Source organism: Chiloscyllium plagiosum, unplaced genomic scaffold (genome assembly GCF_037043375.1).
Source record: "Chiloscyllium plagiosum isolate Xiang-an unplaced genomic scaffold, Cpla_swu_hap1 HiC_scaffold_6, whole genome shotgun sequence".
In the NCBI taxonomy this organism is placed as follows: Eukaryota; Metazoa; Chordata; class Chondrichthyes; order Orectolobiformes; family Hemiscylliidae; genus Chiloscyllium; species Chiloscyllium plagiosum.
In genome coordinates, this window is record NW_028270144.1 from 1,527,441 (window position 1) to 1,554,019 (window position 26,579).

Here is a 26,579-nt window from a genome sequence, read left to right on the forward strand (position 1 = left end):
ACACTTTGTGGGTTTTATTCTAAATTTACAGAATATGCTGTTTTCCTTATTTCCTCGATTTTTATTTGAGCTATAATTTTTAACTTGTACGTTTAAAGGTGTTGACTCTCCTGCTTCTTGGATGCTGCCTGACCCGCTGTTCTTTTCCAGCGCCACACTCTACGACTCTGACTCTCCGGCATCTGCAATCCTCACTTTTACCACGTTTCAAGGTCTGACAGGGTAAATAGTGAGAAACCATCGCCTCTGGCATGCTAAGTCCAGAACAATGAGTGATAATCTTAAAAACCTGGAATTAGATTCGTTCAAGGCGATGTTAGAAAGCACTTCAAAACAGGAAGTAGCCTGGACTCACGAAGTTGCAAAGTAGCTACACCAAATATTAAAAGATCAGGATATGATTACCAGAGAAAATAGTTTCCAACACCAAGTGGGTACAGAAGGATTGCACAAAGTGAATTAATTGGCAGGTGTGGGTGCAAAGAGAGATACAAGCCCCTTGGTAAACTTCCACGAAAGAATGTTTCTGTCACAATAATGCCATTTTAAAAATAACTCAGTTTGATGTTAATTAAGTGCATAGTCACATACAATCAGACAAAAAAAAATCACACCCCACCCAGACCTGGGACTTGTTTGTATTCTGCACACTTTTGGCATCCTTTTTAACCTTTGTTGCACCAAACTCTTATCTCATTATTGTCCAGGGAATGAGTTTACTGAAATGCTGACGAGTTTTTAACATGAAAAGATTCAGAGAAAAAATGAGGACTGCAGATGCTGGAGAATCAGAGTCAAAAAGTAGGGCGCTGGAAAAGCACAGCAGGTCAGGCAGCTTCCGAGGAGCAGGAGAGTCAACATTTTGGGCATAAGCCCTTCATCAGGAAGGGCTGAATCATGAACACATTCAGCACAATACACTGTGAACATAAAACCAGATAAGTCTGTTTCTTATTATTTTAATACGGAGTTTATCACATGACAGATTGAAGTGTGATGTGCTCCAGCACCCGTCAATAATGGAAACAGTTTTTAAATAATCTGAAAATGGCATAAAAATTTGAGAGTCGTTGGAATTTCTCAATGTTAATCAACCAATCATTTTTATAATGATGAGAAAGTAATATGTGTATTAGGACTCAAACTGGCAATTTTAGATAATCAAATGTTAGCCATTTAATTATGAACACAGATGTGTTGCTACATAGTGGTACAACATGTACTGCATCAGAAATCCCCTTGTCACGGTTAAGGTAGTGGAGATTTCAGTCCAAGTTTTGACATACTTCAATGAGGCTGTCATTTTCCAACATAATTGCTATTCCAGAAGGCTCTTATGTGTGCCATAAAATCCATCAAGACACACATTTGTCTTGGCTAACATCTAATACAGTTTTAACAGTAATTGTACAAATAATCTGGAAAGCCTTTCTGGAATACCATCAATAAAACATAACTCTCTCAGAAGAAATGTGGCCCAAATTAACTCATCTCCTTCCCTCAGAACCAATTAATACAATGGATTGTTTTCCTAAGGGCCTTAGTAATATCTCAAAACAGCTGTATTCTTGCTACACACGAAAGCGCTCTTTGCCAGAACTGAACAACTGACTCCTTTAACAATAGACATGTCCTCAAAGGCAATGGCTCTTTCGCCCACTGCTGAAATTCAGCAGGTGCAGGCCATCTCCAACCGCACCTATCGGGAAGCACCGAGCCACCAGTCAATGAGATCCATCAATAGAGAAAGCTCCTAACCCCTCAACATCTAACTGGCCTGCAACTACAACAAGAGCATTCTCGATATCTGCACTCAAGTTTTCTGATAATTACCATGACATTTTAACTTTTTCTGCCAGTCCAATCTCTGATTTTTTTTAACCCAGCAATTGTGTTTCTGGATGTTTCAAGAGAAAGCAAGTTCTTTGAATCTGTTGCCACTGAACCTTCTAAGGGAGTTCCTGCAAGAGGCACTGAGATGACTCAATCCATGCCATTTTCTCAGTAGGAGATGGAGGCCTCTGGGCTTTTGAACATACAGTCCGTTCTGGTACAAAATGATAGTTCTGTCCTCTTATGATCTCGCATTATAAGATAATTGTGCAATAGGCACACCATTTAAACTAATTGGGCCGGAATTGCATTATTAACAGTACAAGTATGGAAAGTTCACATTCTACAAATGTAGAACATAGAACATTATAGCACAGTACAGGCCCTTCGGCCCTTGACATTGCACTGACAATTGGAAACAATCTGAAGCCCATCTATCCTACATTATTCCATTTTTATCCCTATGTTTATCCAATGACCATCTAAATGCCCTCAAAGTTGGTGAGTCGACTACTGTTGCAGGCAGTGTGTTCCACACCCTCACTACTCTCTGAGTAAAGAAACTAGCCCTGATATCCTATATCTATTACCCTTCAATTTAAAGCTATGTCCTCTCATGCTAGCCATCATCATCTGAGGATAAAGGCTCTCACTGTCCATCCTATCTAACCCTCTGATTATCTTATATGTCTGAATTAAGTCACCTCTCAACCTCAAGTCCCTCAGCCTTCCCTCATAAGATCTTCCCTCCATACCTTGCAACGTCCTAGTAAATCTCCTCTGAACTCTTCCCAAAGCTTCCACATCCTTTCTATAATGTGGTGACCAGAACTGTACACAATTCCAAGTGCGGCCACACTAGAGTTTTGTACAGCTGCAGCATGACCTCATGGCTCTGAAACTCAATCCCTCTACCGATAAAAGCTAACACACCATATGCCTTCTTAACAACCCTATCAACCTGGGTGGCAACTTTCAGGGATCTATGTACATGGACACCGAGATCTTTCTGCTCATCGACACTATCAAGAATCTTACCATTAGCCCAGTACACTGCATTCCTGTTGCTCCTTCAAAAGTGAAACACCTCATACTTTTCCTCATTAAACTCTATTTGCCACCTCTCAGTCCAGCTCTGCAGCTTATCTACGTCCCTCTGTCACCTACAACATGTTTTGTCACTATCCACAACTCCACTAACCTTAGTGTCATCCGCAAATTTACTAACCCATCCTTCTACGTCCTTATCCATGTCATTTATAAAAATGACAAACAGCAGTGGCCCCAAAGCAGATCCTTGTGGTACACCATTAGTAACTGAACTCCAGAATGAATATTTCCCATCAATTACCCACCCTCTGTCTTCTTTCAGCTAGCCAATTTCTGATCCAAGTTGCTAAATTACCCTCAATCCCATGGGTCCATATTTTCTGCAATAACTCACGTCATCAACTGCCTCACTGAAATCCATATACACCACATCAACCACTTTACCTCATCCACCTGTTTGGTCACCTTCTCAAAGAACTCATTAAGGTTTGTGACGCACAATCTATCCCTAATCAACTTATTCCTTTCTAGATGATTATAAATTCTATCTTCTATAACCTTTTCCAACACTTTACCCACAACCAAAGTAAGACTCACTGGTCTATAATTCCCAGGGTTGTCTCTACTCCCCTTCTTGAACAAGGGGACAACATTTGCTATCCTCCAGTCTTCTGGCACTATTCCTGTAGACAATGATGACACAAAGATCAAAGCCAATGGATTCTCAGAGAATCCTAGGATAAATCCCATCCGGCCCAGGGTACTTATCTATCTTCACACTTTCCAGAATTGCTAACACCTCCTCCTTGTGAACCTCAATCCCGTTTAGTCTAGTAGCCTGTATCTCAGTATTCTTCTTGACAAATGACAAATACTGATGAAAAATATTCACTTACTGCTTCTCCTATCACCTGGGACTCCACGCACAACTTCCCACTGCTATCCTTGATTGGTCCTAATCTTTGTCCAGTCATTCTTTTATTTCTGATATACCAATAGAAGCTTTAGGGTTTTCCTTGATCCTATCTGCCTACGACTTCTCATACCCCCTCCTGGCTCTTCTTAGCCCTCTCTTTATGTCTTTCCTGGCTAACTTGTAACTCTCAAATGCCCTAACTGTGTCTTCACGTCTCATCCTAACATAAGCCTTCTTCTTCCTCTTGACAAGAGATTCAACTTCTTTAGTAAACCACAGCTGCCTTGCTTGACTACTTCCTCCCTTCCTGACAGGTGCATACTTATCAAGGACACGCAATAGCTGTTCCTTGAATACGCTCCACATTTCAATTGTCTAAATAACAGTCTAAATTCTTCAATTATGTTAAAGCCAATTCGTCTTGAAGAAAAACATGTTATAGCAGAACCAACTGTACAGTATTAGTCAGGTAGTGGACTCCAATACCTTCTGGAGAAGTTGGTCTACAAAATGTGGTCCATAAAAGGGGTGCAGACCCTGAAGTTGGAGAGATCCTGGTCAGCTTGTTTGGGAAGGTGCGGAAGGAGGAAGTTGAGAGGAAGGACATAGAGACGGAGGGGTAAGACACTCAACAAAGAGATATTACTGCTGCATTACAAGATAGTCTCCATCTCCATCCATCTCGGAAGAAGACTCTCTCTTCCCTCTTACTGCATCTGCTTTAGATTCAGGTCAACACCAGCAAGGTGACAGCCAGTGCTAACCCAAATGTAAAGCCTTTGGCTTCTCTGCGACATTTGGCTTTTCTCTTATGATGTAGAAAACTTCGGCACAAACTACAGATTTCACTTTAGAGTAAACAACAGCCTGTAAATGGGAGAATGTGCAAACTCCACACAGGTTGTCGCCGGAAGGTGGGATTGAACCTCAGTCCCTGCTGCTGTGAGGCAGCAGTGCTAACCACTGAGCCACCGTGCTCAATTAGGGCCTGAAGTGGATGGTTCATGGGTGATCTTGCCAATCACCAACCAATTAAAGCCAAAGAGTGGTCAATTATTGACCATTTAAAAGCCTCAAGGAGAAAGTGAGGTCTGCAGATGCTGGAGATCAAAGTTGAAACTTTATTGCTGGAACAGCACAGCAGGTCAGGCAGCATCCAGGGAACAGGAGATTCGACGTTTCGGGCACAGGCCCTTCTTCAGGAATAAAGTTTCAACATTTAAAAGCCTCAACCCACTAACTCAATTTACCTACTTTCCCGAAGGGCAAACCAGTAAAACTTGTGAATGATACATACTGGTCTGACTTGTTTTGTATACCTCAGAACAATGCTCCTATGTGACCAGTGCTTTCATTTGTAAGTATTACTGGTATTGTATTGGGTTTTCCCTCTGGGAGATTGGGGGTGGGCCTCCATTTGCCCCAATCTAGAGGCAATTGGGGGCACAGTTCGGGGGGGGGGGGGGTGGTTTTAGAGGTAACTAGTGAAAGTCAATCCCTGCGCTATGCTCCAACTGCCCCTGCTTGTGACCCCCAGCCCATCATCGTCCCCAAAGACTGACTGCTCTTTTCACTGGTCCCTGATAGTTCAGACTAGTGTTCAACCACAGCCTCAGTCTTGGATGAATCACTGTTGCAAACAGTGACCATCGGCCTCTGATTGGCTATCAATCCCTGGAGGGGTGGGGCCTGATGGATCATGAAGCCCACAGGTCAACATTTAACCCAAAAAATGGAAATTCCAGGCCCATCTTTTCAAAAGACAGACAGGATTGCAAAGGATGAGGGATAGCCCTGATGGTCAATGATGACAAAAGGAAATTAGTGAGAAAGGACCTGAGATCAGGAAATTGCAAAATGGAGGAAATATGGATTGGAACAACATGAGAAATTGCTGCAAAAGCTCAGCAGATTGGACAGCATCTGTGGAGAGAAACCAGAGTTAATGTTTCGGGTCCAGGGACCCTTCAGAATATTCCATCAGAGAATGCATGGGGATTAGGAATAGCAAAAGTTAGAACACATTGAGAGAAGTTCCAACCCCCTAATAATTGCTAAACCATCGAAGAGAGCATTAAACATTAAAACAAATGATTCCAACAAAGGGATGAAATAATTATGGGAAACCTTTAAGTTTGTGTTAGACTGGGAGAATCAAATTGGCACGGTTGATGGCGAAGATCTGTTTGTAAAATATTTTTACTGCAGCTTCTAGGAGAAATACACTGTATTTTGCATGTAATCTTTCTTTAACACATTCATGATGGCTGTCTTTGTTTAATCCACATTTTTTTATAAATTAGGATTTATCCTGTTCTCCCAGTATTTTATACCATCACTTTCTTCTCACTGACAATAGGTTAACTGATCTGTAACTACTTGGTCAATCTGTGACTCCCTTTTTAATGTAATTAAATAACTTGTTCTCCAGTCATTTGGTACCACACTGTAACCAGTGGGAATCAGAAAGCTATGGTCAAAGTGGTTGCTATTTCATATTCCCCTTAACAGCCCAGGGCCTGAGAAGTTATCCATTTTCACTGACGTTAAACTCCTCACACTTTCTCTTTCGCTGTCCCAGCCACTGAGCTGAGAAGCCCAGATTCAAGTCCCACCCACCCCAAAGATGGTTCATAATGTGTCTGATCAAACTGATTGGAAATATTTACTTCCATTCTCACAATGTTAATTTAATTTAATATTTTTCACTCTTCCTTCCTGATTGCAATGTCTGTGCACAAAGATTAGCTAGTGTATTCGTTATATTGTTTTTATAAATATAATCCACTTTAGTGTTGTTGAACTTTTTAAAATACTTTTCATTCTTGCACTGCACTACGGGAAATGTTGAGCAGTTTGGAAGAATTACTTACATCAAATGTAAGTAATAAAGTTAACTTACTTTGGCAGGACTTTTGAGTTTTATATTATGTTTTCTCATTACCTTTTAACTCCCATGTGTTCAGATTTTACCTTTTGTGAGATTTCGTCACATTCTGATATACCAGGAGTCTGGCCACACAGATGCTAATTAATTGGCTCAAACCACTGGCTACTTTTAAAAAGGTGCTGGTCCTGACTATTGAATCTTCTGTGTGATTGTTCTGATGTGCGTCCGCAAATTAGGAAAACTGTAAAATTGAAGATTCAAGGGTAGTTTTATTTTTGGTAAAATAACACTTAGATTATGATCAGTTAATACTTCAAAGTGAAGAAAAACAATCATTTCTTGCCTTAAAAGCCATCATCAGTGCAGTTGCCTTCAGCTCAAATTGAATCTGTTGTAGCTATCTCAAATCGGGGCAGGTGTAATGTACAACTTAAAACAAATGCTAGAAAATATGATTATGTGTAAATGTTTATTTAGAGAATGGTAAATGGTGACAGTCAGCATAGCTTTAGGAAATATTCAAAAGGGTCAGAAGACTCCATTGTCTTCCATCCTTCTCCGTATCCCATCGAAAGGCATTGACTTTTTGGCATCCAGAGTTTCAATTTATTTAGACAATGGTCTTACTTCACTGGATCGGTGAACCTTTCCGTGTGAATCCAGATAGTTTGTGCCTCCAGACTACCAAATCACAAATAATAATAAAAACCCAATTCCATTCAGCTGTTTTTACAAACTATCACAGCAATATAGTTGAGCATTTGAAGAAAAAAGGTGCTAAATAGGAGGAATATATCAATGTTAAATGTTTCAACATCAGTCATTGAGAAAGATTGTGTGCCTTCTTGAAACTCTAAACAAGGCAAATCAACATTTTTCTTAATGTGATTCAAATTAGCATTCAGAAAATAGTTAAATATACACAGTATTTCTTCAAATACAAATCCACTTCAGTAGAACAGAATTCTAACTTGCAAAGCACCAAGGCAATAATTTTAGTAGTAGTTTTACAGCATACACAGCAATCTTACTTCTTATCTGAAACGTTTGCAAGTACCAAAGATGCAAACATTTCATGAAAAGCAATGAAACCGGTATAAGTACTTACGTTGTAAATGCATTGTTTTGCTTCGCTCCAAGGTAGTGAGAATAAAGATTAAACATCCCAATCATGAATGCAACAAAAACCATAATGAATATGACCATGAATTTGAATATGTCTTTCACAGTTCTTCCCAGAGATATTTGCAAAGGCCCGAAACTTTCATTGGCTGGAAGAATGTATGCAATTCGAGAGAAGCTCATCACAACTGCTATTGCATAGAGGCCTTCAGATATAAGCTGGGGATCAGATGGGAACCATTTAATTCGTGCTGGAAGAAAAAGTCAAAATAAAAAAACATTAATTCTGCAATAAGTTAGCTAAATATAAAGATGATTCAAACATGTCCTAGGGCCATCTTCTGTGCCATAGTTTTTTTATAGATTCAAATAACCATCTAAAATTAATTTGGCATTTTTTTTTATTTTTGGTGAGTTTGTCAATCTACTTTAGAGTCATAGAGTCATACAGCATGGAGGAAGGCCCTTCGGCCCACCATGTCTATGCTGACCAAGAAAGACCAAACTGCACTAATCCCATGTACCTGCATTCAGTCCAGAGGATACTCTGCCCTGACATTTTATGTACTCATCCAGAAGTAAGAATAATAGACTGGTTATGGGAGAGGATAGGCTGGCTATGGGAGGGGATAGGCTAGCTGTGGGTGGTTCTGGGAGGGGATTTTATGTTTATGGTGGTTATGGTAGGGGATTCTATGGCTATGGGTGGTTATGGCTGGGTATGGAAGGGGATTTTATGGTTATGGGTGGTTATGGGTGGCTCTGGGAGGGGATTTTATGGTAATGGATCAATATGGCTGGTCATAGTAGGGGATTCTATGGTCATGGATGGTTATGGGTAGTTATGGTAGGGGATTTTAACTTTTCAAATATAGACTTGGACTGCCAGAGTATTAAGGGTTTAGGTGGAGAGGAATTTGTTAGGCGTGTACAAGAAAATTTTCTGATTCAGTATGTGGATGTACCTACTAGAGAAGGTGTAAAACTTGGCCTACTCTTGGGAAATAAGGCAGGGCAGGTGACTGAGGTGTCAGTGGGGGAGCACTTTGGGGTCAGTGACCATAATTCTTTTAGTTTTAAAATAGTGGATGGAAAAGGATAGACCAGATCTAAAACTTAAAGTTCTAAGTGGGAGGAAGGCCAATTTTGATGGTATTAGGCAAGAACTTTCAAAAGCTGATCAGTGCTTGTTTGCAGATAAAGGTATGGCTGGAAAATGGGAAGCCTTCAAAAATGAGATATTAAGAGTGAAAGGGAAAGGTTGGTAGGTGCAGGGAAAGGTTGGTAGGTGCAGGGAAAGGTTGGTAGGTGTAGGGAAAGGTTGGTAGGTGCAGGGAAAGGTTGGTAGGTGTAGGGAAAGGTTGGTAGGTGTAGGAAAAGGTTGGTAGGTGCAGGGAAAGGTTGGTAGGTATAGGGAAAGGTTGGTAGGTGCAGGGAAAGGTTGGTAGGTGCAGGGAAAGGTTGGTAGGTGCAGGGAAAGGTTGGTAGGTGCAGGGAAAGGTTGGTAGGTGCAGGGAAAGGTTGGTAGGTGCAGGGAAAGGTTGGTAGGTGTAGGAAAAGGTTGGTAGATGTAGGGAAAGGTTGGTAGGTATAGGGAAAGGTTGGTAGGTGCAGGGAAAGGTTGGTAGATGTAGGGAAAGGTTGGTAGGTGCAGGGAAAGGTTGGTAGGTGCAGGGAAAGGTTGGTAGGTGCAGGGAAAGGTTGGTAGATGTAGGGAAAGGTTGGTAGGTGTAGGGAAAGGTTGGTAGGTGTAGGGAAAGGTTGGTAGGTATAGGGAAAGGTTGGTAGGTGCAGGGAAAGGCTGGTAGGTGCAGGGAAAGGTTGGTAGGTGCAGGGAAAGGTTGGTAGGTGTAGGGAAAGGTTGGTAGGTATAGGGAAAGGTTGGTAGGTGCAGGGAAAGGCTGGTAGGTGCAGGGAAAGGTTGGTAGGTGCAGGGAAAGGTTGGTAGGTGCAGGGAAAGGTTGGTAGGTGTAGGGAAAGGTTGGTAGGTGCAGGGAAAGGTTGGTAGGTATAGGGAAAGGTTGGTAGGTGCAGGGAAAGGTTGGTAGGTATAGGGAAAGGTTGGTAGGTGCAGGGAAAGGTTGGTAGGTGCAGGGAAAGGTTGGTAGGTGCAGGGAAAGGTTGGTAGGTGCAGGGAAAGGTTGGTAGGTGTAGGGAAAGGTTGGTAGGTGTAGGGAAAGGTTGGTAGGTGTAGGGAAAGGTTGGTAGATGTAGGGAAAGGTTGGTAGGTGTAGGGAAAGGTTGGTAGGTGTAGGGAAAGGTTGGTAGATGTAGGGAAAGGTTGGTAGGTGTAGGGAAAGGTTGGTAGGTGTAGGGAAAGGTTGGTAGATGTAGGGAAAGGTTGGTAGATGTAGGGAAAGGTTGGTAGGTGCAGGGAAAGGTTGGTAGATGTAGGGAAAGGTTGGTAGGTATAGGGAAAGGTTGGTAGGTATAGGGAAAGGTTGGTAGATGTAGGGAAAGGTTGGTAGATGTAGGGAAAGGTTGGTAGGTGTAGGGAAAGGTTGGTAGGTGTAGGGAAAGGTTGGTAGATGTAGGGAAAGGTTGGTAGGTGCAGGGAAAGGTTGGTAGGTATAGGGAAAGGTTGGTAGGTATAGGGAAAGGTTGGTAGGTGTAGGGAAAGGTTGGTAGATGTAGGGAAAGGTTGGTAGGTGTAGGGAAAGGTTGGTAGGTGTAGGGAAAGGTTGGTAGATGTAGGGAAAGGTTGGTAGGTGTAGGGAAAGGTTGGTAGGTGTAGGGAAAGGTTGGTAGATGTAGGGAAAGGTTGGTAGATGTAGGGAAAGGTTGGTAGGTGCAGGGAAAGGTTGGTAGATGTAGGGAAAGGTTGGTAGGTATAGGGAAAGGTTGGTAGGTATAGGGAAAGGTTGGTAGATGTAGGGAAAGGTTGGTAGATGTAGGGAAAGGTTGGTAGGTGCAGGGAAAGGTTGGTAGATGTAGGGAAAGGTTGGTAGGTATAGGGAAAGGTTGGTAGGTATAGGGAAAGGTTGGTAGGTGCAGGGAAAGGTTGGTAGGTGCAGGGAAAGGTTGGTAGGTGCAGGGAAAGGTTGGTAGGTGTAGGGAAAGGTTGGTAGGTATAGGGAAAGGTTGGTAGGTGCAGGGAAAGGTTGGTAGGTGCAGGGAAAGGTTGGTAGGTATAGGGAAAGGTTGGTAGGTATAGGGAAAGGTTGGTAGGTGCAGGGAAAGGTTGGTAGGTATAGGGAAAGGTTGGTAGGTGCAGGGAAAGGTTGGTAGGTGCAGGGAAAGGTTGGTAGGTGTAGGGAAAGGTTGGTAGGTATAGGGAAAGGTTGGTAGATGTAGGGAAAGGTTGGTAGGTATAGGGAAAGGTTGGTAGGTATAGGGAAAGGTTGGTAGGTGCAGGGAAAGGTTGGTAGGTGCAGGGAAAGGTTGGTAGGTGCAGGGAAAGGTTGGTAGGTGCAGGGAAAGGTTGGTAGGTGTAGGGAAAGGTTGGTAGGTGCAGGGAAAGGTTGGTAGGTGCAGGGAAAGGTTGGTAGGTGTAGGGAAAGGTTGGTAGGTGCAGGGAAAGGTTGGTAGGTGCAGGGAAAGTTTGGTAGATGTAGGGAAAGGTTGGTAGGTGCAGGGAAAGTTTGGTAGATGTAGGGAAAGGTTGGTAGGTGCAGGGAAAGGTTGGTAGGTGTAGGGAAAGGCTGGTAGGTATAGGGAAAGGCTGGTAGGTATAGGGAAAGGTTGGTAGGTGTAGGGAAAGGTTGGTAGGTATAGGGAAAGGTTGGTAGGTATAGGGAAAGGTTGGTAGGTGCAGGGAAAGGTTGGTAGGTGCAGGGAAAGTTTGGTAGATGTAGGGAAAGGTTGGTAGGTGCAGGGAAAGGTTGGTAGGTGTAGGGAAAGGCTGGTAGGTATAGGGAAAGGTTGGTAGGTATAGGGAAAGGTTGGTAGGTGTAGGGAAAGGTTGGTAGGTGCAGGGAAAGGTTGGTAGGTATAGGGAAAGGTTGGTAGGTGTAGGGAAAGGTTGGTAGATGTAGGGAAAGGTTGGTAGGTGCAGGGAAAGGTTGGTAGGTATAGGGAAAGGTTGGTAGGTGTAGGGAAAGGTTGGTAGGTGCAGGGAAAGGTTGGTAGATGTAGGGAAAGGTTGGTAGGTATAGGGAAAGGTTGGTAGGTATAGGGAAAGGTTGGTAGATGTAGGGAAAGGTTGGTAGGTGCAGGGAAAGGTTGGTAGGTATAGGGAAAGGTTGGTAGGTGTAGGGAAAGGTTGGTAGGTGCAGGGAAAGGTTGGTAGGTGTAGGGAAAGGTTGGTAGGTGCAGGGAAAGGTTGGTAGGTGCAGGGAAAGGTTGGTAGGTGTAGGGAAAGGTTGGTAGGTATAGAGAAAGGTTGGTAGGTGTAGGGAAAGGTTGGTAGGTGCAGGGAAAGGTTGGTAGGTGTAGGGAAAGGTTGGTAGGTGCAGGGAAAGGTTGGTAGGTGCAGGGAAAGGTTGGTAGGTGTAGGGAAAGGTTGGTAGGTGTAGGGAAAGGTTGGTAGGTATAGGGAAAGGTTGGTAGGTATAGGGAAAGGTTGGTAGGTGTAGGGAAAGGTTGGTAGGTATAGGGAAAGGTTGGTAGGTATAGGGAAAGGTTGGTAGGTGCAGGGAAAGGTTGGTAGGTGCAGGGAAAGGTTGGTAGGTGCAGGGAAAGGTTGGTAGGTGCAGGGAAAGGTTGGTAGGTGCAGGGAAAGGTTGGTAGGTGCAGGGAAAGGTTGGTAGGTATAGGGAAAGGCTGGTAGGTATAGGGAAAGGTTGGTAGGTTTAGGGAAAGGTTGGTAGGTTTAGGGAAAGGTTGGTAGGTGCAGGGAAAGGTTGGTAGGTGCAGGGAAAGGTTGGTAGGTGCAGGGAAAGGTTGGTAGGTGCAGGGAAAGGTTGGTAGGTTTAGGGAAAGGTTGGTAGATGTAGGGAAAGGTTGGTAGGTATAGGGAAAGGTTGGTAGATATAGAGAAAGGTTGGTAGGTGTAGGGAAAGGTTGGTAGGTGCAGGGAAAGGTTGGTAGGTGCAGGGAAAGGTTGGTAGGTGCAGGGAAAGGTTGGTAGGTATAGGGAAAGGTTGGTAGGTATAGGGAAAGGTTGGTAGGTATAGGGAAAGGTTGGTAGGTGTAGGGAAAGGTTGGTAGGTATAGGGAAAGGCTGGTAGGTATAGGGAAAGGCTGGTACGTGCAGGGAAAGGTTGGTAGGTGCAGGGAAAGGTTGGTAGGTGCAGGGAAAGGTTGGTAGGTGCAGGGAAAGGTTGGTAGGTATAGGGAAAGGTTGGTAGGTATAGGGAAAGGCTGGTAGGTGCAGGGAAAGGTTGGTAGGTGCAGGGAAAGGTTGGTAGGTGCAGGGAAAGGTTGGTAGATGTAAGGAAAGGTTGGTAGGTGCAGGGAAAGGTTGGTAGGTATAGGGAAAGGTTGGTAGGTATAGGGAAAGGCTGGTACGTGCAGGGAAAGGTTGGTAGGTGCAGGGAAAGGTTGTTAGGTGCAGGGAAAGGTTGGTTGGTATAGGGAAAGGTTGGTAGATGTAAGGAAAGGTTGGTAGGTGCAGGGAAAGGTTGGTAGGTATAGGGAAAGGTTGGTCGGTATAGGGAAAGGCTGGTAGGTTTAGGGAAAGGTTGGTAGGTATAGGGAATGCTGGATGCCTAGAAAAAATTGAGGTTTTGGTTCAGAAAAGAAAGGAAGCATATGTCAGGTATAGAAAGGATAGATTGAGTGAATCTTTGGAAGAGTATAAAAACAGTAGGCATATACTTAAGAGGGAAATCAGGAGGGCAAAAAGGGGACATGAGATAGCTTTGGCAAATAGAGTTAAGGAGAATCCAAAGGGTTTTTACAAATACGTTAAGGACTAAAGGGTAACTAGGGAGAGAAAGGGCCCCTTAAAGGTCAGCAAAGCAGCTGATATGTGGAAACACAGGAGATGGGGGAGATACTAAACGAGTATTTTGGATCAGTGTTTACTGTGGAGAAGGACATGAAAAATAGAGAATGTTGGGAAATAAATAATGACATTTGAGATTTATCCATATTACAGGGGAAGAGGTGCTGGATGCCTTAAAATGCATAAAGTTGATAATTCCCTCAGACCTGATCAGGTGTACCCTAGAACTCTGTGGGAAGCTATGGAAGTGATTCTTAAGCCGCTTGCTGAGAAGTTTTGATCATTGATTGTCACAGGTGAGGTGCCAGAAGACTAGAGGTTGGCTAACATGGTTGCATATTTAAGAAAGATGGTAAGGAGAAGCCAGGGAACTATAGACTGGTGAGCATGACATCGGTGGTGGGCATGTTGTTGGAGGGAACCCTGAAGGACAGGATGTACATGTATTTGGAAAGACAAGGACTGATTAGGGATATTCAACATAGCTTTGTGCATAGGAAATCATGTCTCACAAACTTGATTGATTTTTTTGAAGTAACAAAAAGGAGGGCAGAGCGGTGGACATGATCTATATGGACTTCCTCTGGTAAACTGGTTAACAAGGTTAGGTCGCACAGAATAGAAGGAGAACTAATCATTTGGATACAGAACTGACTCAAAGGTAGAAGTCAGAGGGTGGTGTGGAGGGTTGCTTTTCAGCCTGAAGGCTTGTGACCAGCGGAGTGCCACAAGATCATTGCTGGGCCCCCTGCTTTTCGTCATTTATATAAATGATTTGGATGTGAACATCGGAGATATAGTTAGTAAGTTTGCAGATGGTACCAAAATTGGAGATGTAGTGGACAGTGAAGAAGGTTACCTCAGAGTACAATGGGATTTTGATCAGATGGGCCAATGGGCTGAGGAGTGGCAAACGGAATTTAAATTACGTAAATGTGAGGTGCTGCATTTTGAAAAGGCAAATCAGAGCATTGAGTATAGGAGTTGGGGAGGTCATGTTGTAGTAGTACAGCACATTGGTTAGGCCATTTGTGGAATATTGTGTGCAATTCCGGTCTCCCTGCTATGGGAAAAGTTTGTGAAACTTGAAAAGGTTCAGAAAAGATTTATAAGGAGTTTGCCAGGTTTGGAGGGTTTGAGCCATAAGGAGAGGTTGAATAGACAGGGATTATTTTCCCTTGAGTGTTGGAAGCTGAGGTAAACCTTATAGAGGTTTATAAAATCAAGGAGGGCCTGAAGAAGGTAAATAGACAAAGTCTCTTCCCTGAGGTGGGGGAGTCCAGAGCTAGACTGCATAGATTTAAGGTGAGAGAGAAAAGATTTAAAAGGGACCTAAGGAGCAATGTTTTCAAGCAGAAGGGTGGTGCATATGGAATGAGCTGCCAGAGGACATGGAGGAGGCTGGTACAATTACAACATTTAAAAGGCATCTGGATGGGTATATGAATAGGAAGGGTTTAGAGGGATATGGGCCGGGTGCCGGTAAATGGGACTGGATGAGTTTAAGATATCTCGTCAGCATGGACGAGTTGGACCAAAGGGTCTGTTTCCGTGCTGCATATCTCTATAACTCTATGGTTTTTAAATGCTGCGAGAGCACCTGCCTCCATCATTCGTCAGACAACACATTCCATAAATCAACCAGCCTGAGAATTTAAAAATCCTTTGTCATATCTCCTCTGAACCATTTGCTCCTCATTTTAAACTCATGTCTTCTGGTCTTAGACATGTCTGCCATAGGGAACAGATTCTCACAGTCTACCTTACTTTGCCAGACATATTTAACACACAGGATGTGACTTATATCCAAAGCTTTGTTACGCTGACAGACCATGATATACATTCAGTTATTAGCAATGGCCACACAGTTGTCATTCATAAGCAAACTGTAAATAATCGTGTTGAACAGCACCACGGGTAGATGAAGAGTCACAATACTTTGCAGTATTTTGCAAAGTTGCTCTGCTTTGAGCACAGCATCCACTAGAACCACAAAATCAATGTGTTCTTTGTACTTGCAGTTGAAGACTACTCCTTTTTTAAATATTTGTATCTATTGATGCTACAAGGTTCTTAAAACTACAAAATTTATGTTCATGATGTGCACGCACAGCTGCAACGTGAAGCGTGCTGGACTGCAAAGTTGATGAGGAGCCTAGGTACATGCAACATGCAGAACAGACAAATCATGATACTCGCAATTAGTGTGCAATACTGAACTGATGTCAGCACTGACATTATGGAGTTCCATACTCTAGCTTACAACCTTTCATGTCTTTGAATGCTGAACTAACATTTATGACCATGAAGGAATCCCCTATCAATTTTCTTTAATGCATCATCAACTATATGCAGGTAAATTGCTTGATTATTTCTTCTCTTTCTTGCTGCAGTTTAATATATTTTTAGTGCTTCCAGTATCTTTTATCAAGGTCTTAAATGTTTTTTGTGCAAACTAGTGATTTTCAGACATTGGTGGCCTGGTAGGACTTCCTCTTGGCATTGATCGTGACTTACAGAATGAGCAGAAGCCATGTGGAGCAAGATAAGCTCATAGAAGAGGAATGAGAGAGGGTGTCAGCAATGTCCCTTCCCAGTTCACGATCAATACTGTCCCCTAACATAGATGTCAGTCCAGTTACATTCAGTGACTGTTATTTAGTACCACACTCTTCTGCAAGAGAGAAGTACATGTATCGGTGAGTGTTATGCATTAACTTTGGATGTTGTCACAGGCATTTTTGAATAATGACCAGGTGTGTGGGATTGATGTTTACTGTTGTTTAAAGTGTATGAGGATGATGTCAAACATGCACATTGCAGACATGAGTCCTGATTGATGGAAATTATTTTTTAAGTGAATGATGTGCTATGGTGATTTGAGCAGTGGACGAGGTTAGCAATGCAGTTAATGGGGTATGATGGCTAAACAGACATGCATTAACCTTGATAACTTATATGAGAACATTAATCTTCTATCGACACAGCATCCAGATCCTTGAGCTGCATTCTGCTATTGATCACCTCTGCTCGTGCTTGTTGTTTTCTGAGCATTTGCCTAGATCATCTCTCACGTTGCCATCACTGCTGAATTTCAGGAAGCTTCCAGTGAAACTGATGAACTAAATGCTAAAACCCATGTTAGTGTCACTCTCATTGTGTGAGTTATTAGCGTATTAAAATTAACAATTTGCCTCTCTCACTTCGATTGTTTAAACAAAGCACACTCCACTGCTGTGACCATTTAAAGCCAGAGGGTTTGGGGTTGGTTTGTTAATGCTCTGTACATTCCAACATTTTGAACCTCCAATACACCCCTGCCACCTGTTTCCAAATCTGTTCACTTTAAAAATGAAGTTTGATGTCTGAGAGTTCCGACTATTATTTTCCTGATGAAGAATTATAACAAAGTAATAGGCAGCACAAAAAGATTCTGTAAATGTGAAATCAAAACAGAAATGACTGGAAATACTCGGCAGATCAGGGAGCACATGTGAAGAGAAACAACGTTTCTTCCATTTCTGTTTTGATGCAACTTTCTAATCATTTGTAATGGTCTTAAAGCACTTATTTTTCTTAGTTTTTGATTTTTTTAATGTATTTTGGATTTTCTGAATCATTTTACTCAACCTGATTAGAAGAACACATGGCAAAAATTTAAAAACTTTTAACATGTGCCCATAGTCAGCACTCAACAAACTCGGGGAGTGGGGGCGAGGTGGTAGATATATCATCTCCAAAAGGTGGAGGAATGGAGGAAAGGAGAGAGGAAACCTGCAAGAAGTGAGGTAAGGGATGCATCAAAGGAGAGAGAATCATTTTAAACATGTGGACTAATAATCACCTCAATGGGAGCCAGGAGAACTGAACTCTCTAAAATAAAGTATTCCTTAAAATAGAATGTTGACCCTCACAGTTAACACTACACAGGTTCAGGAGTCACAGTATGGGAGAAAATAAAAGTGGATTCTATTGCGATGAACACTCTGTCGATTGTTAAATTTAAGACTGAAATGCCGTAAAAGGGAATGTACTAGCTGCCTGTATAATCTGCTGATTTGCAAGTATGATGGAAATGGATTGGCAGTAATCCCTCTTTTCTGCAGAATAAACATTTGTTTTGTTTGTATTTAGAAATATTAGTCTGCAATGGTGAACAGAAACTCCAATTGTTAACTTCCAGCTATTGTTTCGTACCATCTTCAATAATTTGGTCTCAGAAATGAATTCTTTACTTGTGCGTTATGGCTTCCGGATTATTGGAGGGTTGTTATTTATTGAGAATATTGAAGAATTTTTCTAATTCTGCTTCTAGCAAATATCAAACACTCCATCTGTCAACACAAGTGCAAAGAAATTGTTACAATTCTACATCTTATGCGAAAATAGTTCGTGAGAATTTAAAAGGACAACCTAAAAAGCAGAAAATAGACCCAAAAATCTGCCTTCCAACTCTTTTAAGAAAATCTCTAAGAGTCCTTAGAATATCATGGAAAATGCTTTAGATATTTCACAATCAGAGGACTGGTAATAGATATCATTGAAGGTACTAGATGTGTGATGTAATGCAGAGGATACTGAAATCCAGCTTATGGTACAGACTTGATTATCTCACTGAATTATGCATTGTAGGAACATCTATAACAGATTTTAAGAATATGCCAGCATTTTGGAGAAGTTTGCTAGAAATGGTGTTGTTGAAACTTTCTGATCACAATGAGTTATGTATTTTAGCAATATCTACTACAGAATTCAAGACCTTTGCTAGAAATGGTGAGTATGATCTGCAAACATTTTTATCTCACTGAGTTATATGCTTTAGTAACATTTATAAAAGGTAGTGGCTCAAAATGGAGATTTGGTGTGTACAATTGCTTATCTCCCCAAGTTATGCTCTTTAACAACATCTGCTACAGGTTTTAAGAATATGCCAGTATTTTAGAGATATTTGCAAGAGATATTGATTTTGTTGTTCAAATGTGCTTATTGTATAACGGATTTGAAGACGTTTGCTAGAAATGGTGATTTTGATGTTCAATGTTTCTTATCTGACTGAGTTATGCACTTTAGTAGCATCTACAAGAGATTTTAAGAATATACCATCATTTTGGAGAAGTTTGCTGGAAGTGCAGATTTTGTCACACAGTTTATTTATCTCACTGAGTTATGCACTTTAATACTATCTACTGCACATTTTAAGGAGTTTGTTAGTATTTGAGCTTTGGCTGTTTAAATTTTCTTAACTTGCTGAGTTTCTTATCTAGGGTAGACTTTAAGAAGTTTGCTCAAAATGGAGATTATGATGTGTAAAATTTCTTAACTCAGTGAGTTGTGCACTTCAGTAACATCCACAACAGATTTTTGAGAATATGCCAGCATTTTGGAGAACTTTGCAAGATGTGGTGTTCTGTTGTTCAAACTTTCTCATCTCACTGAGTTATTCATTTTAGTAACATCTACAGCAGATTTTAAGAAGTTTGCTAGAATGGGATTGTGATGTGCAAAGTTGCTGATCTGACTGAGTTTTGCACGTTAGTAACATCTATAGCAGATTTTAAGAAAATGCAAGCATTTTGGAGAAGTTTGCTAGAAATGGTGATTTTGTAGTGCCAACTTGGTTGTTTCACTGAGTTATGCATTTTAGTAACATTCACAACAGGCTTTAAAAATATAACAACACTTTGGAGAACTTTGCAAGATGTGGTGCTTCTGTTGTTTAAACTTGCTTATCTCACCGAGATCTACATTTTAGTAACATTTACAGCAGATTTTAAGAGATTTGCTTGAAATGGAGATTATGATCTGTAAAGGAGTTATGCACTTCAGTAACATCTACAGTGGATTTTAAGACGTATGCTACAAATTGTGAATTTGTTATGCTAATTTACTTATCTGACTGAGTTATGCACTTTAGTAACATGAACGAAGGGCTTGCACAGCCCTGAAGCTGTATGGTCACCTCTTAAAGATTGATGTTACACCCTAGTTCTGCCTTTGCCTGAACCTTCCAGGCTAGATAAAAGATTTGGCCTCTGGTGCAATGTACTGTGTAAATAAGTCAATCCCAAGTTTTCTGACAAGATCAATACAGTTTGATTTGACCAATCATAAAACACCTCCCCATTATTCTCACTGCACAGTATCTGTTATGCTGGAATTCCCAAGCTAACATTATCAATTATGTTTATAATCAAAAATCAACGTCATCTCACTGAGTTGGTAACAAATAATGTCTTCATTTTTACATCATGCAAGTAGCAAGCATTCATTGTAAGCATTCACTTCAAGACATCCCTGCACAACAATAAAGCATTTGTAGGAAATCCTTTTCTTTGCCAATGCAAGAGAATCATCATGGAAACAGTAAGGTATTAACAAGAACAGTACCTTGAACTAATCAATCAAAAGTAACATGGTCATAAAGCTTTGTGTATCATGGATTTACTCCTGTTAAGGAAACAGTTTTCGTAGTGTCAGAGAGCAGCTTTTTTTTATATTGAGATTGCAAACTCACCATCTGAAGAACTGCACATTATGTCATTCTGAGAAACTGGGGTCTATGATTTTGGAATAGAAATTGCACAGAAATTTCATTAGGATCTTTAAGTGGAAATTGGTTCTATCCTTATAGCAATTTCAATTTTCAATCAGTAGAATGTGATTAAATAGTAAAAAAAAAACTAAGTATTTGGCATTTATAGTTTCTGAACTAATTAAGCAGAATAATAAAAATTGATAGAAGATGCATCAAACTGACCAAGAGTGTAGTACTCTATTTCTGTTGGAAGAGTAACATTAGTTAAGTCCATTTTGATCTTTTCATCCACAAAACTCTGTGCCTTGGAAGCATGCCAAAACGCCATCAATCGTGCTATGAATGATGCTGAAAAAATGGCTAGCATTCCAAAGTCTAATAAGTTCCACAGTTCCAGCAAATATTCCCTCGGGCCTTGTGACCACATTTTTTTACACTCTGACCAGATCATTCCTATGGAAAGGAAAAAGAAAAGATTACACTTACTCATTTGCATATTAAAAATATCAAATTGTGCCAGTCGATAATAAAATATTGTAGATTAAATGTGAAGACTACCAATGCATCTCATAGATACTATTACCAAGAATAATATAATTCCCATATGAATGAATTGGTAAGAACAACATAACAAAGTAAGAACGAGGAGCAGGAGTAGACCATCTGGCCCTTCGAGCCTGCTCTGCCATTCAATAAGATCATGGCTGATCGTGGCCTCAGCTCCACTTACCCACCCACTCACCGTATCCCTTAAATCCTTTACTGTTCAAAAATTTATCTTAGCTTTAAAAACATTTACTGAAGAAGCTTCAACTACTTCCCTGGGCAGGGGATTCCATAGATTCCCAACCCTCTGGGTGAAGACGTTCTTTCTCAGTTCTGTCCTGAATCTGCTCCCCCTGATCTTGAGGCTGTGCCCTCTTGTCCTAGTTTCACCTGCCAGTGGAACCATCCTCTCTACTTCCATCTTATCTATCCCCTTCATAAGTTTAAATGTTTCTATAAGATTCCCCCTCATTCTTCTGAATTCTGGTGAATATAATCCCAGTCTACTCAATCTCTCCTCATAAACCAACCCCCTCAACTCCAGAATCAACCCAGTGAGCCTCTTCTGCACCCCCTCCAGTGCCAGTACATCCTCTCTCAAGTAAGGTTCCCCACCTGTTAACGTTTTATAAGCTTCTTAGGGTGAGTTGGTGGTGTAATGGTAATGTCACTGAAATCTGAATCACAAATCTCAGTTGATAATTTGGGGACAGGGCCCTAATCTCACCATGCAGGTAGTGGATTGTGAATTCAATTTAAAAAAACTGTAATTAAAAACTAGCCTAATGGTGACTATGTAACTATTGTGGTAAAAACCTATCTGGTTCACTAATGGTGATTTGGGGAGAAAATCTGCTGTCCCTACATGTGACTCCAGACTAACAGCAATGTGGTTAACTCTTGACTTTCAGCTATTAGAGATGGACAATGAATGCTGACCCAGCCAGCGATACCCACTTCCCATGAACAAATCTCAAAAACTTATTTAAAATTCCAACCTACGTTATCCCATCAAGCCAACTTATATATGAACTTCTTACATACATTTCTTACAAGAGACAGAAGAGATGCCATCATGATCACAGACTCTGAGACAGCTCACTTAGAGGTTTGAAGGAAGTCTATGCCTGTCTGGATCCCTACATGAACCTTTGTGACACCATTGACCGTAAAACCTAGGAAGTAAATGAATAATGTGACAGGGTGTGATTTTCTTTGTCAGGATGTCATCAGGAATACCAGATAGTAGCTTGTAGTGACTGTTACCAAAGAATAGAACTCTTCTAATACCTCCTCACGCAGATTGGTGAATATGAAACTCCTTTAGAAATGAAGATAGACAAGATCATGCTTTTAATAATTAAGTTCAAGTTTTTAGGGGCCAGGCTTCCACAGGTGGACTTCTTGTTCGCCCATTAAGACTCTTACATAAGATCTGCAGACATCCTAGAAATGAATGCAAAATGTACTTTCCCAATTAGTTCATAACTGAATGGTAGAAGTCCCAATTGATCAGAGAAACTCATCACATTAGCTCCAGTTCTTTTTTTTTGAAAAAGTTCTTCGTGAATAGAACTTGAGTCCAGCTGAAGAAAAGGCAGATTTTGCTGAAGAAAAGGCAGATTTTGCTGAATCTTTTACACTCATCAGGACCTTTCACATGAATACAAAATTAAGGAGAAAAGCAACATTTATACTGAAGAGAGGAGATGCTGATTGATTGGCAAGTGGATTCTGTCTAGCAGAGGCAGGACATGCAGAAAGCTCACATTAATGGTGATTGACAGTTAACAGCAGACTTTGTTTGAATTTTGAATCAGGCAGGTTGATTTTAATTGGTCAGAGCATTGCCCTGGAAAAGGGACCAGTCACCTATTTTGATCAGTGTGTGCACTAGAAAAAGGTCTTGGTTCTTAACAGATGTAGCTTCCAGTAGACATGAGCTTAACTACAATACTGAATTGATTGTCAACACATAGAACATAGAACATAGAACAATACAGCACAGAACAGGCCCTTCGGCCCACGATGTTGTGCCGAACATTTTTCCTAGCTTAAGCACCCATCCATGTACCTATCCAATTGCCGCTTAAAGGTCACCAATGATTCTGACTCTGCCACTCCCACGGGCAGCGCATTCCATGCCCCCACCACTCTCTGGGTAAAGAACCTACCCCTGACATCCTCCCATACCTTCCACCCTTCACCTTAAATTTATGTCTCCTTGTAACACTCTGTTGTACCGGGGAAAAAGTCTCTGACTGTCTACTCTATCTATTCCTCTGATCATCTTATAAACCTCTATCAAGTCGCCCCTCATCCTTCGCCGTTCCAATGAGAAAAGGCCTAGCACTCTCAACCTATCCTCGTACGACCTATTCTCCATTCCAGGCAACATCCTGGTAAATCTCCTCTGCACCCTCTCCAAAGCTTCCACATCTTTCCTAAAGTGAGGCGACCAGAACTGCACACAGTACTCCAAATGTCACCTAACCAAGGTCCTGTACAGCTGCCGACTGGGAACCCTCCAACCGCAGGGGATGAACTTGGACTTCACCAGTTTCTTCATCCCCCCTCCCCCCACCTTGTCTCAGCCGGATCCTTCCAGCCCGGCACCGCCTTCCTGACCTGCAGTCTTCTTCTTGACCTCTCCGCCTCCATCCTACTCCGACCTATCACCCTCACCTTGACCTCTTTCCACCTATCACATTTCCAACTCCCCTCCTCCAAGTCCCTCCTCCCTACCTTTTATCTTCTCCTGCTGAACACTCTCTGCTCATTCCTGAAGAAGGGCCTGTGCCCGAAACGTCGAATCTCCTGTTCCCTGGATGCTGCCTGACCTGCTGTGCTGTTCCAGCAATAAAGTTTCAACCCTGTACAGCTGCAACATCACCTCACGACTCTTGAATTCAATCCCTCTGCTAATGAACGCTAATACTCCATAGGCCTTCTTACAAGCTCTATCCACCTGAGTGGCAACTTTCAAAGAACATGGACCCCAAGATCCCTCTGCTCCTCCACCTTACTAAGAACCCTACCGTTAACCCTGTATTCCGCATTCTTATTTGTCCTTCCAAAATGGACAACCTCACACTTGACAGGGTTGAACTCCATCTGCCACTCCTCAGCCCAGCTCTGCATCATATCTAAGCCCCTTTGCAGCTGACAACAGCCCTCCTCACTATCCACAACTCCATCAATCTTCGTATCGTCTGCAAATTTACTGACCCACCTTTCGACTCGCTCTTCCAAGTCATTAAAACAAATTACAAACAGCAGAGGACCCAGAACTGATCCCTGCGGAACTCCACTTGCAACTGGGCTCCAGGCTGAACATTTACCATCTACCACCACTCTCTGACTTCGACCGGTTAGCCAGTTCTCTATCCAACTGGCCAAATTTCCCACTATCCCATGCCTCCTGACTTTCCGCATAAGCCTACCATGGGGAATCTTATCAAATGCCTTACTAAAATCCATGTACACTATATCCACTGCTCTACCCTCATCCACATGCTTGGTCACCTCCTCAAAGAATTCAATAAGATTTGTAAGGCAAGACCTACCCCTCACAAATCCGTGCTGGCTGTCCCTAATCAAGCAGTGTCTTTCCAGATACTCATAAATCCTATCCCTCAGTACCCTTTCCATTACTTTGCCTACCACAGGAGTAAGACTAACTGGCCTGTAATTCCCGGGGTTATCCCTATTCCCTTTTTTGAACAGGGGCACAACATTCGCCACTCTCCAGTCCCCTGGTACCACCCCTGTTGACAGTGAAGATGAAAAGATCATTGCCAACGGCTCTGCAATTTCCTCTCTTGCTTCCCACATAATCCTAGGATATATCCCGTCAGGCCCGGGGGACTTGTCTATCCTCAAGTTGTTCAAAATGCCCAACACAGCTTCCTTCCTAACAAGTATCTCCTCTAGCTTACCAGTCCGTTTCACACTCTCCTCTTCAACAATACGGTCCCTCTTATCTGTAAATATTGAAGAAAAGTACTCATTCAAGACCTCTCCTATCTCTTCCGACTCAATACACAGTCTCCCACTACTGTCCTTGATCAGACCTACCCTCATTCTCGTCATTCTCATGTTTCTCACATACGCATAAAAGGCCTTGGGGTTATCCTTGATCCTACCCGCCAAAGATTTTTCATGCCCTTTCTTAGCTCTCCTAATCTCTTTCTTCAGCTCCCTCCTGGCTATCCTGTATCCCTCCAACGCTCTGTCTGAACCTTGTTTCCTCAACCTTATGTAAGCCTCCTTCTTCCTCTTTACAAGACATTCAACCTCCCTCGTCAACCAAGGTTCCCTCACACGACCATCTCTTTCCTGCCTAACAGGTACATACATATCAAGGACACGTCGTATCTGTTCCTTGAAAAAGTTCCACATTTCAATGACATCCTTCCCTGACAGCCTATGCTCCCAACTTATGCCCCTCAGATCCTGTCTTGCAGCATCATATTTACCCTTCCCCCAATTGTAAAACCTACCCTGTTGCATGCGCCCATCTCTGTCCATAATCAAGATGAAAGTCACAGAGTTGTGGTCACCATCACCAAAATGCTCACCCATTAACAAGCCCATCACTTGTCCCGGTTCGTTACCGAGTACCAAATCCAATATGGCCTCCCCTCTGGTCGGACAATCTACATACTGAGTTAGAAAAGCTTCCTGGACACACTGCACAAACACCGCCCCATCCAATCTACTTGATCTAAAGAGCTTCCAATCAAAATTTGGGAAGTTGAAATCGCCCATAACTACTACCTTGTGGCTTCTGCACCTTTCCAAAATCTGTTTCCCAATCTGTTTCTCCACATCTCTGCTGCTATTGGGGGGCCTATAGTAATCACCCAACAAGATGACTACTCCTTTCCTATTTCTGACTTCAGCCCATACTACCTCTAAAGGCAGATCCCCCTCGAACTGCCTTTCTGCAGCCGTTATACCATTTCTAATTAGCAACACCACCCCCCCTCCTTTTTTACCACTCTCCCTAATCTTACTGAAACATCTGTAACCAGGAACCTCCAACAACCATTCCTGTCCCTCTTCTATCCACGTTTCCGTGATGGCCACAACACAATTCCTCTCTCATTCAAGATTATCCAGAAAATGGTTGCCGAGTTGAAAAATCACATCTAATGATATACACAGTTTTGCAAGTTTTGCATTCATTTAATTCCAGATTTCTACTGAGCAATAAATCAAATCAAATCAAATCAAAAATCAAAGAACTGTTCTGCTCCATTTGTAGATGGCATTCATTTGGACACTGGCCTGGAAAGTCATGTCTCTGTCTGTGTTGGAATGGATACAGAAGGGCCTTAAAGAATAATGGATGGGATCCAACACTCCCTCTAAACTGTGCAGCTGCACATAACCACTGATTGTGACATTGGCTTCCAGTTCCAGAAGATTCTGCCAAGCCTGGGGCTGGCACAGCCAACCTGAAAATTAGAGGGAGCGCTGGACGGATCCATTTCCAATTCCATCAGGCTTCTCTGATGCAGGGTAAGAGTGTGGATAGTGGAAAGACCACGCTTTTTTGCTCTATCATGGACTAAAAATGGTAGAAGATACTCCTTCTAACAAAGGAAACGATGTAAGATGTAAAAACAGGCTCCTGAGAGCCACTGTGAGTTGTACTGGCTTTATTTTATTCAAGCAGTTGGGCAGCATTCCAGACAGAATGGTGCCAGTGGGTGTTCAGGACAATTTTGACCAGACATTTCCCTTGATTGGTGTTGTGGGCGCAGGAGCACACACCTTTGTAACAACCACTGGATGGGTTCGTGGGCACAGGTGGACACAGTATGGAAAATATCACAGCCCAAGAGGCAAAAGC

At 42.1% G+C, this 26,579-nt stretch overlaps 1 protein-coding gene across 2 annotated transcripts in view; it reads right to left on the reverse strand.

Moving 5' to 3' along the window:
* The window catches only part of LOC122553908 (short transient receptor potential channel 6-like), a 138,569-nt gene that overhangs the window by 47,263 nt on the left and 64,727 nt on the right, over nt 1-26,579 (reverse strand). For both annotated transcript variants that reach the window (XM_043698415.2, XM_043698412.2), the window contains 2 exons: nt 20,396-20,626; nt 7,798-8,062 (listed from right to left, as the gene is read on the reverse strand). In XM_043698415.2, the coding sequence (XP_043554350.2) occupies nt 7,798-8,062; nt 20,396-20,626 (496 nt within the window). The remainder of the gene's footprint in view (nt 1-7,797; nt 8,063-20,395; nt 20,627-26,579) is intronic.